This window comes from Moschus berezovskii, chromosome 13 (genome assembly GCF_049115385.1).
Source record: "Moschus berezovskii isolate FMDL1 chromosome 13, NW_MosBer_1.0, whole genome shotgun sequence".
NCBI lineage: Eukaryota > Metazoa > Chordata > Mammalia > Artiodactyla > Moschidae > Moschus > Moschus berezovskii.
In genome coordinates this window covers 10,835,557-10,850,256 of record NC_142472.1, presented here as the reverse complement: position 1 = coordinate 10,850,256, position 14,700 = coordinate 10,835,557, and the positions used below count along the sequence as shown (strand labels likewise).

At 46.2% G+C, this 14,700-nt stretch overlaps 1 protein-coding gene across 6 annotated transcripts in view; it reads left to right on the top strand.

Annotated features, from left to right (window-relative positions):
- The first annotated feature begins 301 nt into the window (after nucleotides 1–301).
- CLYBL (citramalyl-CoA lyase) overlaps nucleotides 302–14,700 on the top strand; it is a 238,183-nt gene continuing 223,784 nt past the window's right edge. For all 6 annotated transcript variants that reach the window (XR_016038854.1, XM_088842634.1, XM_088842633.1 and 3 more), the window contains exon 1: nucleotides 302–386. Coding sequence is in view for 5 of the 6 variants with exons in the window: in XM_088842634.1 (XP_088698760.1) it covers nucleotides 325–386 (62 nt within the window). In the remaining variant the exon portion in view is untranslated. The remainder of the gene's footprint in view (nucleotides 387–14,700) is intronic.

The following is a 14,700-nucleotide window of genomic DNA, read 5'->3' as shown; positions in this document are numbered from 1 at the left end:
CTGGGAAAGATTGAAGGCAGGAGAAGGGAAGACAGAGGACAGGATGGCTGGATGGCATCACGGACTCAATGGACATGAGTCTGAGTAAGCTCCGGGAGCTGGTGACGGACAGGGAGGTCTGGCGTGCTGCAGTCCATGGGGTCGCAAAAAGTCGGACACGACTGCGCGATTAGACTGAACTGAACTCAGCCGGGAAGCTCCGACAGCCCGAGGGAGCAGGTGCGCAGAGCGCGGGGGCGTGGCTTGCGGCGTGGGCGGGGCGTGGAGAGGGGCGGGGCTAAGCGGAGACAGACAGGGCGGGGGCGGGGCGCGCGCGTCGGGAAGATGGCGCAGCGTCTGCTGAGGAGGGCGGCGCGAGGAGCGACGGCGGCGGCGCTGCCTAGGCTGTGAGTGCAGGGCCCCGGTCCCCCGCCGCTCGGCCGCGCTCGCCGTGGTCGGCCTTCGGCTCGGGGCTGCGCAGGCGCGGCGTCCTCGGCCCCTGGCGGGAAGCCCCGCGGGCCGCGAGCGCCGTGAACCTCCCGAGCGCGCGCGCCCGACCTTCGCCGGGGCCGGCAGCGCGGCGCGGGGGTCGTCCGCGCCCGCACGGTGTCCGCGCCTCGCGCGGGGGTCCGTTGCCTGAGTCCGGAAAATGGGTGCAAACGCTCCCCCTCTCAAACCCGGAAAACAAAACTCGCGGCCCCGCACAGGGACGCCGTGAACGTAGGCCCGGGAGGCGGCTCGCCACCACCTGGATGTTCGCGCAGCGGTTCCCAAACTGTGGTCTCAGGACCCCTTTACTCGCTGAGAAATTGTTGAGGACCCCGCAGAGTTTTTGCTGATGTCTGTTGATTTTTTTTTTTTAACGGCATGAGGAATTTAAAAGTTTAGTCATTTAAAAATTACAAATCCATTTAAATTGAACGCAGATTGCATCTTTAATGAAAAATATTAAAAAAAAGAAAAGTGGCGTGGTTTTATATTTTTAAAAAAATGTCTTCAGTTTAATTAAAGACAGTTGGAGTCGCGTATCACCTGTCTTGGAGAAAGTTTACGGAGAAGTTTCCAGGCTCATGCACAAGCCAGTTGGAAAAGGGAGACCTCGAAGACCCTTTCACAGGGTCTCAGGGCGCCACCCCCTCACCCCTGTTGTCCTCAGATGACGCTTTGAGAACCGCTGGTTGAGATTTGCTTGTTTTGACCTCATTCTCTTCCCTGATCACCATGGAAAGAAGCTGGGTGACTCATTTATAAATATGAGGAAACCAAGGCTCGCAGAGGCTGACTGACTCTCAAAGCAGAGAATGGCAGAGTTGGGTTCAGAAACCAAATCAGAGGCTCCTGCTCTGGAACTTGGTTACATCTGCTTGCTCCATGCTTTCTGACTCACTGGTGTTCCATGCCAGGAGCCACCTGGCTTGTGCATCCCACCTTCCCATTTCCTAGATCCTGGCCTGGTAATGTCTCTGGGTTCTGGGTTCTGGGGTCAACAGTGAAGCCAGAGGAGCCCGTGAAGGGGTGTACGCAGACCCTTCCACAAAGTCCTTTTCTGACCTGTGAAGGGGCCAGCCTCTGTGGCCTCTTCAACAGTGGGTCCAGTGACCACAGCCGGTCACTGACTTCTAAGGCTCCTGGGGCTAAGCTCATAGCACTTCATCCCTCTTAGCACACTGGCCTGTTCTCAGCACTCTTAGACACCCCACCAAGGGCATGGCAGTGGGCTTTCACGCAGAGCTCTCCCCAGGTTAAATTCTGTGGGTCCTGGTGCCTTCAGCACACGGGGATGGGAAAAGTAAACGTGCCCAAGGTCAGCTTAAGAAGGGCTGCCTGGAGGTGTCTTACTTTCTCTCCCAGTTGTCTGGCTCTTCCGCTTCAAGCCGGCGGACTGGCTTCTGGTGGCTGCCTCTTCTGTTCCAGCGTCTGCAGCGGTGCTGACAGGCAGTGATTGACCCTCTTCCCGACCCGCCAGCGTTTCCCTCTGTTGCCGTGGCGTCCCGGGTGCTTCCCTGCCCTTGCTTTCTCCAGCCCAGCAGCTCTGTGCTGCTGCCGACCAATTTATAGAAATACCCTGCCCTCATTGGGGGCACATAACTGCCCACTGCTAGGAATGTCTTTAAATCCTCTCAGCTGGCAGGGCAAAGAAACTTGTGTAAATAGTAATCCATGCATATATATATACACATCTAGAAATATTTCTCATGTAACCATCTGTATCCATATTAAGCTACAGGTGAGTTCATACTAGATTCTAATCCATTACCACATGGAGCATTCTAGCCTCCTCACCTGGCTTGTTTGTAAATTTTCACCCCAACCCTGAGAAACCTGGCTCCCACCATAGACTATCCAGTCACTCAATTACTCAATTTCAGTGTCCATGTAGCAGTATCTGACTTGTTAGGCCATACTTCACGGGAAAAGACTTTAAAGTCCAGTGCTTAGGTACAGTTCCTTTCCCTTTAGTCGTAGAGATTCCACTCATTTCCACAGTTACTTGGGTTAGCACCTTTTCTTCCCAGCCCCTTCAGGGAGGTGGTTTCATACATTTGTAATACAGTAAGACTCTCTTTTCCCTTTTCTTGTCTAGTTGCACTAGCTAATGGTTTTACGAAGACATTAAATAGGAGTGATGAGACTCCTGTTTGCCTTGGTCCCAGTCTTAGGGAAAGCATCCAGTTTCCCACTGTTAAGTCTGATGTTAATTGTAGGTGTTCTGCAGATGGTTTTTATTCCCCATTTACTGAGGTGGTTTTTTTTTTTAGCTTTTTTTTCTTCTTCTTTAGCTTGTTGATGTGGCAGATTATATTAACTGATTTCTGAATATTGGGCTAGCCTTGTGTACCTGGTATAAATCCCACTTGGTCATGGCCTATAGTTCTTTTTATGTATACATTGTTGGATTTGATTTGTGAATATTTTTTGAGGGTTTTACATCTATATTCATGAGTGACGTTAGTCTGTAGTTTTCCTTTCTTGTATTTATTTGGTATTGGTTTCTATTAATATATGTTTCATCTCTTTTTTGTTATATTCTTTTACTGTTGCTTTCTTTTGCATTAAGTGAATATTTTCTTACATGATATTTTTTATTTCTTTAATGATTTTTTTCACTGTTTTTTTAGTGGTTGCCCTCAGGCTTGCTATATGCCTCTTTCAAAAATTGTGGTAAAATATGTATAACAAGCTTTGCCATCTTAACTATTTTAAGTGTACAGTTTAGTGGCATTATCATATTCACAGTGCTTTGCAGACATCATCATTATCCCCCCAATTTTTTCATCACTCCAAACAGAAGCTCTGTACCTGTTAACAGTAACTCCTCATTCCCCAGCACCTGGTATTCTCTAATCTACTTTCTGTCTTAAATTTGCCTCTTTTAGGTATTTCATATAAGTGGAATCACACAATATTTGTCATTTTGTTTCTGGCTTATTTCACTTCGCATAATGTTTTCAAGAGTCTTCCATGGTGTGAGCATGTATTAGAACTCCATTCCTTCCTATGGCTCGATAATATTTAATTGTTTGTATATTACCATATATATCTTATCAGAATCTACTTTTGATTTATACTGACTTAACTCCAGAAAATAAAGAAATGTTATATCTATATAGTTCTGTTCCCTTTTGTTTTTTATGATGATTGTTTTACGTATTGTATGTATATAGAAAGCTGTCTCATCAGTTGTTATCTTCTTCAATTCTGGAAAATCTTTGCTTTCAGGTCACCAGATGACACACAGTTCCAGTCAGAATTTGCACTTTCTTCAGGGGTGTCACATGAATCCAGGAGTCTGTTCCTTGAAGTTTGGTGGCACAGTGGTTGGTTAGCAGTATTTGATAGGGGCCTTTCCAGTAAGATTGAAGAGAGTTCTAGAGGTGTCTTTTCTAAAAGATGAAATCTCCAGGTTGCAATCAGTGTGTGATGCTTAAGGTCTTCATTTCCTGAGGGCACACTGTAAAAAGATTGCTCGACCAAAACATGGTTACTTTTAACAGCACCAGTTAGGCCTTTGCAATATTGGAGTATCTCTGCTTTTATCAGGTATGGGTCAAAAGAAGCAGGAGTATTGGACATTCTGTGACTGTTCCAAAGGATGCGAGTTTATGAGTTCCAAAGAGGTGGATCTGAGATTTAGAAATATCAATAGAATACTTTTGGCCAAAATAGTTGGAGAGTCTCTACAGATTTTTGCTAATTGAGTCTTAATAATGATGTTAGTGTGTTTAACTAAACAAGATGATTGAGGGTGGCAAGTACAATGAAAGTGTTGTAAAACCAGACAGACAGCACATACTTGAAGTGCCTGGCCAGTCAAAATGGATTCCTCAGTTACTATGAAGTTTGAGAGGAATTCTGCAGGGTCCAGTGGGAAACATACAGGCCGTGAGTGAAACACATTTATATCCACTAGATGGAGTAAATGTATAAAATTCACTTGCCAGACCTCAGATGGTTCATTAAACAGGTTACGCTATCAGGGAGCAGTAAGAATGGCTTCCCTGGATTGTACAGGTGAGGCAGACGCCTTTAGTGGCCGTGTTAATGTTTCCCCACCAGTATTGATTCATGAGGGCTGTCATCTGTCAATTGTTGTTGTGTAGTCGCTCACTTGTGTTCAACTCTTTGCCACCCCATGGACTGCAGCCTACGAGGCTCTGCTGTCCATGGAATTCTCCAGGCAAGAACACCAGAGTGGGTTGCCATCTCCTTCTCCATCATTTGTCAGTAGACCAGTGGTTTAATGCAGGTATGGGGGTGAGGAGTGGGGATTTTAGTATCTCTGGTAGCACTGGGTTGTTGTTTTGTCCAAACCAGAGCTTTCTCTTTTTATCAAACCAACAGTTATGTAATTTCCGTATTTGTTTTCCTTTTTCTGAGGCCAGTTGTTGGGCTTTTCTAGCCAGTTTTTCTAAATGATCATTTGTGGAAATACCCCTTTGGATCATAACAGAAGTTTGGCTGCTGTTGGTCCCTTTAAGGGCAGCATTCCTTGCATTATTATCAGCAAGGTGATTTACTGTAGCTTCTAGAAAATCAAACTTAGAATGTCCCAGAACTTTGATAACAGCAAAGAGTCGGACACGACTGAGCGACTGAACTGAACTGAAAGCAGCTGGTAAGAGTATTGTATGCAACAATTCTTGAATACAGAATTGTGCAGCCCATCCCCATGGGCCAGTTTTACATCACCCCCGAATTTCTACCATCCCCCAAGTTCTCTTGAGCCCTTTTGCAATTTAACCCTCACTCCTGCCTCCAGCCCTGTCATCCTTTTTAATGTTCATATTGTCAGTAGTGACTTGCTCTCTCTGCCTGATGTTTGTAGTCCTTTTTTCTCTGCTGTTTGCTTGATCAGTCTGGCTAGAGTTTTCAGTTTATTGATCTTTTTAAAGAACTGTTTTGGGTTTTATTGATTTTCCCTTATTTTCTGTTTTCAATTTCATTGATTTCTGTTCCAATATTTATTATTTTCTGTCTTCAACTTGCTGCTGCTAAGTCACTTCAGTCGTGTCCGACTCTGTGCGACCCCATAGACGGAAGCCCATCAGGCTCCCCTGTCCCTGGGATTCTCCCGGCAAGAACACTGGAGTGGGTTGCCATTTCCTTCTCCAATGTGTGAAAGTGAAAAGTGGAAGTGAACTCGCTCAGTCGTGTCCGACCCTTAGTGACCCCACGGACTGCAGCCTCCCAGGCTCCTCCATCCATGGGATTTTCTAGGTACCTTGGGTTTAATTTGACCTTTTAATAACCACTCGAATGGAGGATGGAGATGGGAGAAGAGTGCAGAGGGGAGAAACTGCAGGGCATAGAAGAGTGAAAGCAGTGAGCGAGCAAGGGGAAAAGCCTTCATAGAAAGAATGGTAAAAAGGAGGCCGGGGCTGAAAAGAACAAACTTGAATGAGCATTTTGAAAAGAACTCAGAATTCTAAGAATATGTGCACTTTGTCACCTGACTTGGTTTTAAAAGCTCAATGCGAAGTGTTAGGTATTTTTAAATGTTTGTTGGCATCATTAGAAATTGACTTTAGTTGCCCAAATGCATAGTGAGAAGCTAAATGGGATGCTGTAAACAAAAAATGATGTTTTGGGTTATGAGGCAGAAAGAAACTTTAGTTCAGGGAGATAGGGGGACCAACTGTCTCAACTTGCCTAGGACTACTGTCCTGGTTTTAGCATTGAAGGTCCCACATTCCAGGAAGCTCCTGTGTTTCAGGCAAAGAAGGATGGTTATTTACCCTCGAGATAAAGGAAGGGCTTTATCTCTTCATAAAGAGATAAATGAAGGATGGAGTAAAGATGATCTAAGATGGTAGACCAGAGGTCCAAGAATTGGAGCTAGAGCCTTCTAGAGTGGCCTCCTAAAAGAGTGGGAGGGGTGGACTACAGTCCATGGGTCACAGAGAGTCGGACATGACTAAGCAACTGAAGGTTGGGATGGGAAAGAGCATTTGGAATGCCTTTTTTGAGAAAAAAGAGCCTCTGCTAGGAGTAGGGCTGTAGAGAAGAGGTGAGAGACTCTGAGGAAATAGGAGATCCCATAAGAGGGTGGATAGACCAGGCAAGGCAGGGGACATGCCTGTGGCCTGGACAGAGGAGTTGGTGGGAAACGAGGTAAAACCAGAGTCAGAACTAGTGGGCAGTAACCAAGCTGGTGAGCAGGAACTGAAAGCGATAGCTCGGCCTGTGCTGGGAGATGCATGTGTGCGTGGGTGGTGCCTCCTGGAGCAGATGTCGCTGGAGGGAAATTCCCAGCCAGGGGCTGTGCGCCAGCAGGGCTGTGCCAAGTCTGCAGATTAGCATAGGCTTTGCTGGTGGACCCATTCCAGCTGTGTAGGGCTTCCACTCCCGTTGTAGCGTTTGTACATTGCCTGTAGAGTTTTGCTGTGGGCTAGAACCATCTGTGTGGGTGCAGACTGAGAGGGAGGTCACTGGGTTGGCCAAGGGAGAGGCTGAGGGTAGGGAGGAAAGGCTGGAACCTGAAGGTGAACTGAAAAACCTAAAGCTGCTCGCCTCTGGGCCCACAGATCCAGAAAGGCATGGAGGACAGTTTCATAACTTGTGCTTTTCTTTATTCTGCTCTGAATAACTAGCCACCAAAGTCTCTGTCCTCTCAGGGGACTCCCCTGAGCACCCCTGCTTCGCGGAACGTGTGAGTGGCATCAGCACTTCTTATGGCATAAGTATTCTTCCAGAAATACTCCATAATGGGGCATTGAGGGTGGGTATTCTCTGAAGTTCCATCGGAGTCTGAGAAGGTGAGCGCGCATGCGTGGTTGTAGTCGAGCCTCACACGGTCAGTGAGGTAGCGTCTGGGGTGGCTGACACTGCCGAGCATCGGCACTTTTCCTGAAGTGGTTATTTTCTCTAGCAATGGCTTTGCAACAGCCAAGGTCTGATGGATGTAATTTCTGAAAACAGCCTCTGGTCACAGTTTCCTTAACTAAATGTTGCAGTGGCGGCTCTGCAGGAGCTGCCATTTTATACATGACTGATTCCCGGTGGGGAAGCCCACCGGTGCATGTGGCTGAGAGTTTAGGAAGACAGGGAGAAGAAAGCTGGGCTCCTTGGGGAGTGGCTATTGGTGGGGCTTGATGAACATTCTTAAGACCGGAAGAGTTGTTAATTGTAAAAACAAAATGCTTTCTTGCCTCTGAATGCAGCTGGGCTGTGTTCTGTTCTTACATGTTTCTTATTTATTCCTCTGTGCATTGCTCATGATCTTGACAGTTTTAAGTTTAAAAACTTTACTAATCAGTAAAGAAAATTCCAAAGAAATAGTATTTGTGTTTTCGTATAGGTCACTTGGGTGTACATTTAAATCCATTATAATTCATAAAAGTTTTATTTTATTTCATGTTGTTACTTGAAGATACCTTATCAGTTAAATAACTCATTTGAATGATGTAGACAGTAAGTGGGTCCCAGAATTGACATTCCTTTCTTCCTTCCTTTATGTGGCTGCATTAGTTGCTGCACGCAGGCTCTTTCTTTGCGGTGCAAGGATTCTCTAATCGTGGTGTGTACGCTTAATTGTTCCGCAGCATTTAGGATCGTAGTTCCCCGACCAGGAATCGGACCCGTGTCCCCTGCGTTGCAAAGAGAATTCTTAACCACTGGACCACCAGGGAAGTCCTGCTTCCTTCCTTTTTTCTTTCCTTCCCTTCTGTGTCTCATTTTCCATTCCTTCCTCCCTCCTTTCCTTCCTTTTTCAATTATAAGCCAGATTTAAGATTTTATTTTGTTGCTTTCATTTTATGTTTTGGTTAAAGTTTAGGATCTCCTGGAGTAGGAAATGGCAACCTACCCCAGTATTCTTGCCTGGAAGATTTCATGGACAGAACAGCCCAGCAGACTACAGTCCATGGGATGGCAAAGAGTCAGACATGACTGAGCATACACACGCTAATCTTTGAGCATTGGTGTTTGCTGTTGTTCCACAGCCATCACATGTATGTTTCTCTGTATATAGCCGCAGCTGTTCATTGTGTCTATTTCCAAGTTTTTTTTTTCTTGAGAAATGCACAGATAAATGTCCCTGTATTCAGGTCTCTGTGGCTACTCTTACTGAAGTTCTTGGAGGTGATTTTCTGTGTGTGAACTTGCTGGGTGAAAGAGTATGGACATCTTAAGCCTTTTAATGCTTGTTGTCAGACTGCCCTCCAGAAATGGTGCTGGATATATCTGGATTGCAGTATGTCTTTTGGAGGCCTACTTGCACATTTTCCTTGGCATCAGTAGACTCATGCACAGTAAAATAAGCAGAGACTGTCTTTCCTGCTGGTCAGACAGCTAGTGGTGCCAGGTCTAGAGAGAACCGCATCTCCTGATTATAACCACTGGTGGCTTTTCCCTCTGTGGCCTCAATGTCATACTGACCCAGCCTACAAGTGTTTCTGTAAACCGCCACGTAGTTAAACTTCTACTAGTTCTTTTCAGAACTACACTGCATGTAACATCTTCCTCTAAGGCTTTGAGACTGACAAAAGTGCTTGATTCCATAATAAAGGAACCCAAACCAATTTCCGTGAGAAAGTAGATTCCATTTTAATAGGCTGCTTGATGTGAACAAGTCTGTCTGAACTGTTTCCCCATGCCATATTCTTTAACATAAAAAGTTTCCCACAGTAAATTGATAACTGCTAAAAAGAGTTTATAAAACTATACACATAGTATGATTTCAATCTTTTTGACAAACTTTGTATGGGATTGTATGTAATATACAAGCTATACACATAAATGCAAAGTAAAAGTTCCTAAAATTTATACTCCAAAATGTTAAATGTAACCATCATTTACCCCATGCTGTATTTCTGACCAAGAAAGCAGAGTGACCAAAATTCTCTGTAAGTATATTCAGGTCTCTTCAAATATTGATATTTAGACTCCCAAAATACTGAAAAATTGTAAAGACAGCACTTGCCACCCCTAGTAAAATTAGCGTTAAAATTTAGTGGTAGATTGTGTTTACCTTCTAGCTGAAAGTTGTACATTGCTAAAAAAAAAAATGTGTATTTTAAAAGGTGAACCTTCTAAAAGTTTATATTATAGTCATTTTACATCATTGCATACATATGTATATGTTGCACAACCTTACAAGTAGCGCAGGCTTATTTTAAAGCACTTCCACTTGACTTGTTGTCTTACTTAATCTCACAGGATTCTTTATGAGCAGGATGATATGCCCACTTTACTTTTTGGCCGAATACCAAAGTTTAGGAGGGAAAAAAAAAATCCGTGCCAGATGCTGTTTTCATACGGAGACACTGGAGGGCGCTCTAACAATGAACGATGCACGTTGTCTCCTGAGAGGCGCGCATCTTAGTAAAAGGAGAATTGGTTTTCCTGTTCATTTTAAGGTGAAGGAAAGACACATAGGTGTAGAAGGCATATTTCTTTCTATACTGACCTATAAACGGGCCCTTTGACAATTTCAGTTCAGTCGCTCAGTCGTGTCTGACTCTTTGCGACCCCATGGATATGACAGTTTATGAGACATTTATGAAGTAGCTCTGGGCTTCTTTATTGTCCCCTCCCTCCCCTTGCCCCTTCCAGCTACTCAGGGTTGTGGGTCAGCCCGCAGCACTCTGTCCCTTTAAGTCTGCTCAGATGTCACCCATCGGAGGGGTCTTTCCCAAGGAAGCACACCCTCACCCGCTACACGCCCTCCGTCTAGTGTTTTCTCCCTTGCACTCACTTCCACCTGCCGTTTTGTACGCTTATCTGTTTGTAGGTTGCCTGCCCCCACCCCAGCCGGCATGTTCCTGAGAACATGGACTTGGTCTCTTTATCCCACTGCTATGCACCTGGGCCCTGAAGCAGTACCTGGCCCACAGTAAATGCCCGATATAGATCTGCTGGATGAAAGATACTGCATCTGGAGATTAGTGCCTTTTTTATTGTGGTAAAAATATACATAACATAAATTTACCATTTTAAGCATTTTAAAGTGTACAGTTCAGTGGCATTAAGTACAGTCACCTTTTTTTTCTAACAACCTTCACCGTCATCCATCTCCAGAACTGTTTCCTCATCCGAGACTGAAACCCTGTACCCACTGAACAGTGACTCACCATCCCCCTACCCCCAGTCCCCCTAACCACTAGCCTCCTCTCTGTCTTACGAATGGCTATTCTGTATTCTCCTGTAAGTGGAATCAGGTGATGTTTGTCTTTTGCATCTGGATTATTTCACTTAGCATAATGTCCTGAAGGTTCATCCATATTATGGGGAATCAGAATTTCCTTCCTTTATAAGGCTGGATAATATCGCATTATGTGTCTCTACCACATTTTGTTTATCTACGAATCCATCAGTAGACCTTTGGGCTATTGCCACCCTTTGGCGATTGTTAGTGCCTGTTTTAGACAGAGCACAGAAAAACCCAGTGTTAAGGGTTTGAGTCTAAAGTGGGTTTCTTTGAAACAATGATAACATCTTTAAATTATACCAGTGAGTCACAGTTCACCCTTGGGTGATTTCTGTCTTCACAAAACAGTTCAGATTAAAGGAGAAAGTATTCAAGCTCCTAAAAATTGGAGTTGGTTTAATATCTCTTATTGGTGCTATTCAGGGTTTTCTTACAAATGTCAAAAAAGAAAAAGCAGTTTACAAGATCAGATTTCTAACTCTGTTATGAGCAGGAAGACCCTGGATAAATCCTCTAGGGTTCCAGCCCAGCGCTGACCCTGCTGTTAGCCCTTGACCTCATTCAAGGCCCTTGTCTAAACTGATCCTTATTTTCTCACAGTTAAAACGAAGAGGGTGGACTAGATGCCTCCTGCCTACTGACATTTGGTAATCTAGGAAGGAATTATTGACCTCAAGCAAGAGGACTTTGGAGAATTCAGAAATATGAAATACATGGCTTTTTGGAGCTATGGGTTATTTTGGTCCATTTGAGTTCAATTTGACCAGAGATTGAGGATAATAAAAGCTCTGCTTCCCCTAAATTTAGGGGCACAGCCTGCATCGGTTGATTTGTGCTCTTCCCTCCTGCCATCTTGGGAGATGTCTGTTCGTGCGTTATTCATCCTCATCCTTTAGGTCCTCAGGTCAGGAGTTGTCTTCACTGTTTCTCTCTCTCTCTCTGCAGTAGGGACCTCTGGCAGGTGCTCTGTCCAAGCCCTCAATCAAGTGACTGCTGACTGCTTCAGTACAGAGGGGCTGTGATTCTGAAGTAATTGGGGTGTAGTGGGGATACAGAGCCTAGAAGAACTCAGGAGTAAGAAGAGGCATGTGTCCTAAACTAGCGTTATCTGCAAGAATGACTCGGAAAAGTAAAGATGTGATTTCTGCTTTCATCCCATCCCGCTTGAGTTTCCTCCTGCCCACAAATGCCCCAGTGCTCAAAGCGAGGTGTTCTCGGGTCCCATGGTCCACTGGTCACCTAGTGATGCCCAGGTGAAAGTGCTAGTCCTTCAGTCGTGTTCGCCTCTTGGTGGCCCCATGAACTGTATTCCACAAGCCTCTTCTGTCCATGGAATTCTCCAGGCAAGAATACTGGGATGGGTTGCCATTTCCTTCTCTAGGGGATCTTTCCAACCCAGGGATGCAACCCAGGTGTCCTGCACTGCAGGTGGATTCTTTACCATCTGAGCCACCAGGGAAGTCCAGTGATGCTCAGAGACTGACAAAACCAGAGTGTGCAAACATTGTGTGTGTCGCCCCACCCAGGTGTTGTACATTTTAACAAATGTCCTACCTGCCAGAGTCAGCCGGTAAAGAGAATCTTTCCTCTGCCAGGGAAGCAAGTGTGGACATCAGCGAGGTGTCCCTCCCACCTCCCCCATCCTCTGGACAAAGGTCCAGCCTGTGAGTTTGGGTCATCAGTCTCTCCTGTGCTGTAGAACAGTCTGGATTCACCAGGGGCCTGCCTGAGACTGGGGAGAAGCCTTGCTGTCAGCAGCCCGACAGTCACACTCGCGTACCCGCTTCTTCCGTGGCTTCCTACAGCGGGCCTCCAGTCCTCTTACCCGCCCCCACAGATGGCATCAGTTGCCTGATGCCTTCCAGCTGTCTGCTGCCTGGACCCCTCGGTATGGCGGCACAGGCCACCTCATCCCTCACCCACCCTGCCAGTGTTCCTCCCAGCGCCGCTCGCCGGGGCCATTCGCCCAGAACCCTCACCTTCTCCACACCCGCCAGCCCCGTCCCCTCTCCGATTTGCTCTCACTCTTCCTCCCGCCTCTCACCTCAGGACCGTCAGAGATGCCACTTCCTCCTCGAAGTTGCCCTTCCACTAAGGCCGCAGCCCTCCACCCCTTCCCTCTGAAACTCAGCCCCGCTAACGGCTCTCACGCCTCAGTCCCTTCGTTAAGGGCCTCTGGGGTCCAACTCCCAGTCGTCTCGGGCGCCCTCATCTCTTCCCACCCATGCCCCTTCGGTTGCCAGGTCGATTGATTCTCTTCTTCAGCTGTCAACTCTTCCCCACTGTGGTAGTTTTATTGCTGTAACATTATCTCAAACTTAGTGGCTTAAAACAGCAGAGTTTTTACTTTACATTTCTGGAAGTCAGGAGTCTGAAGTGGGCTCCAGTGGGCTGAAACCAAGGTGTCAGTGGAGCTGCACCCTTTGTGGAGGCCTGAGGGGAGGGTCCGTTTGCTCCTCCGGCTTCTAGAGCTGCCCGGATACTTTGGCTCGTGGACCCTTCCTCCATCAAGAGTCAGCAACCGTGGGCCAAATTCTTCTCAGGCTGCCTTTTCGCTGGTTCTCTTGCCTCTGCCTCATCCTTCTACTTAAAAGGATGTTTGTGTTTATACTGAGCCTACTGGATGATCCAGGCTAATCTCCCCATCTCAGGGTCATCTGATTAGCAACCTTAATTCCACTTTGCCATGTAACCTACCACATTCCTGGGCTCCAGGGGTTAGTCCAGGGATGTCTTTGGGGGCCATTATTCTGCTTACCACATCCACTCTCCTAGCTTCAGGTTTGAGCTCGTGGAGTAGCTTTGTGATTGATTGCCTGTCTCACCACCCTCCTCACCTCCCTTGTTACATGCCGCCTGCATAGGCACTAGGATATATATTCTGTTATCAAGACTTGTTGGGTCTGCCTCCAAAAATGTCTTGTGGTTCTGTCTCTTTGTCTCCAGTGTCACCTTTCAAGTGGGCATCTCTCATCTGGACCTCTATGAAGGGGGTCTTGTACATCTACTTATACCCCTCCAACCCATTTTTTTAAATTGAGGTAAAATTTACATAATATAAAATTAACCATTTTAAAGTATACAGTGCAATACATTTAGTGTTGTACAACTATAATCTCTATTCCAAAACATTTTCATCACCCCAAAGGAAAAGCCTGTACCTGTGCGTAGTCATTCCCTATTCCTCCTCCTTCCAGCTCCAAGCAGCCACTACTCTGTCTTCTCCTCTTCTGGATATCTCATATAAATGGAGTCATGCAGTAGGTGGCCTTGTGTGACTGGATGTTTTCATCTAGAATAACATTTTTGAGATTCATCCACATCTGTATCATGTATCAGTATTCTCCTCCCCTTTATTGCTGAACAGTAGTGCTTTGTCAGTTCAGTTCAGTTCAGTCGCTCAGTCGTGTCCGACCCTTTGTGACCCCATGAATCACAGCACACCAGGCCTCCCTGTCCATTACCAACTCCTGGAGTTCACTCAAATTCATGTCCATCGAGTCGGTGATGCCATCCAGCCGTCTCATTCTCTGTCGTCCCCTTCCCCTTCCGCCCCCAGTCCTTCCCAGCATCAGAGTCTTTTCCAGTGAGTCAACTCATCGCATGAGGTGGCCAAAGTATTGGAGTTTCAGCTTTAGCATCAATCCTTCCAATGAACACCCAGGACTGATCTCCTTTAGAATGGACTGGTTGGATCTCCTTGCAGTCCAAGGGACTCTCAAGAGTCTTCTCCAGCACCACAGTTCAAAAGCATCAATTCTTCGGCGATCAGCTTTCTTCACAGTCCAACTCTCACATCCATACATGACCACGGGAAAAACCATAGCCTTGACTAGACGGACCTTGGTTGGCAAAGTAATGTCTCTGCTTTTTAACCTAGATAGTAAGCAACCCACTCCAGTGTTCTTGCCGGGAGAATCCCAGGGACAGAGGAGCCTGGTGGGCTGCCGTCTATGGGGTCGCACAGAGTCGGACACGACTGACGCGACTTAGCAGCAGCAGCAGCAGCAGCAGTAATCTAGGTTGGTCATAACTTTCCTTCCAAGGAGTAAGCGTCTTTTAATTTCATGGCT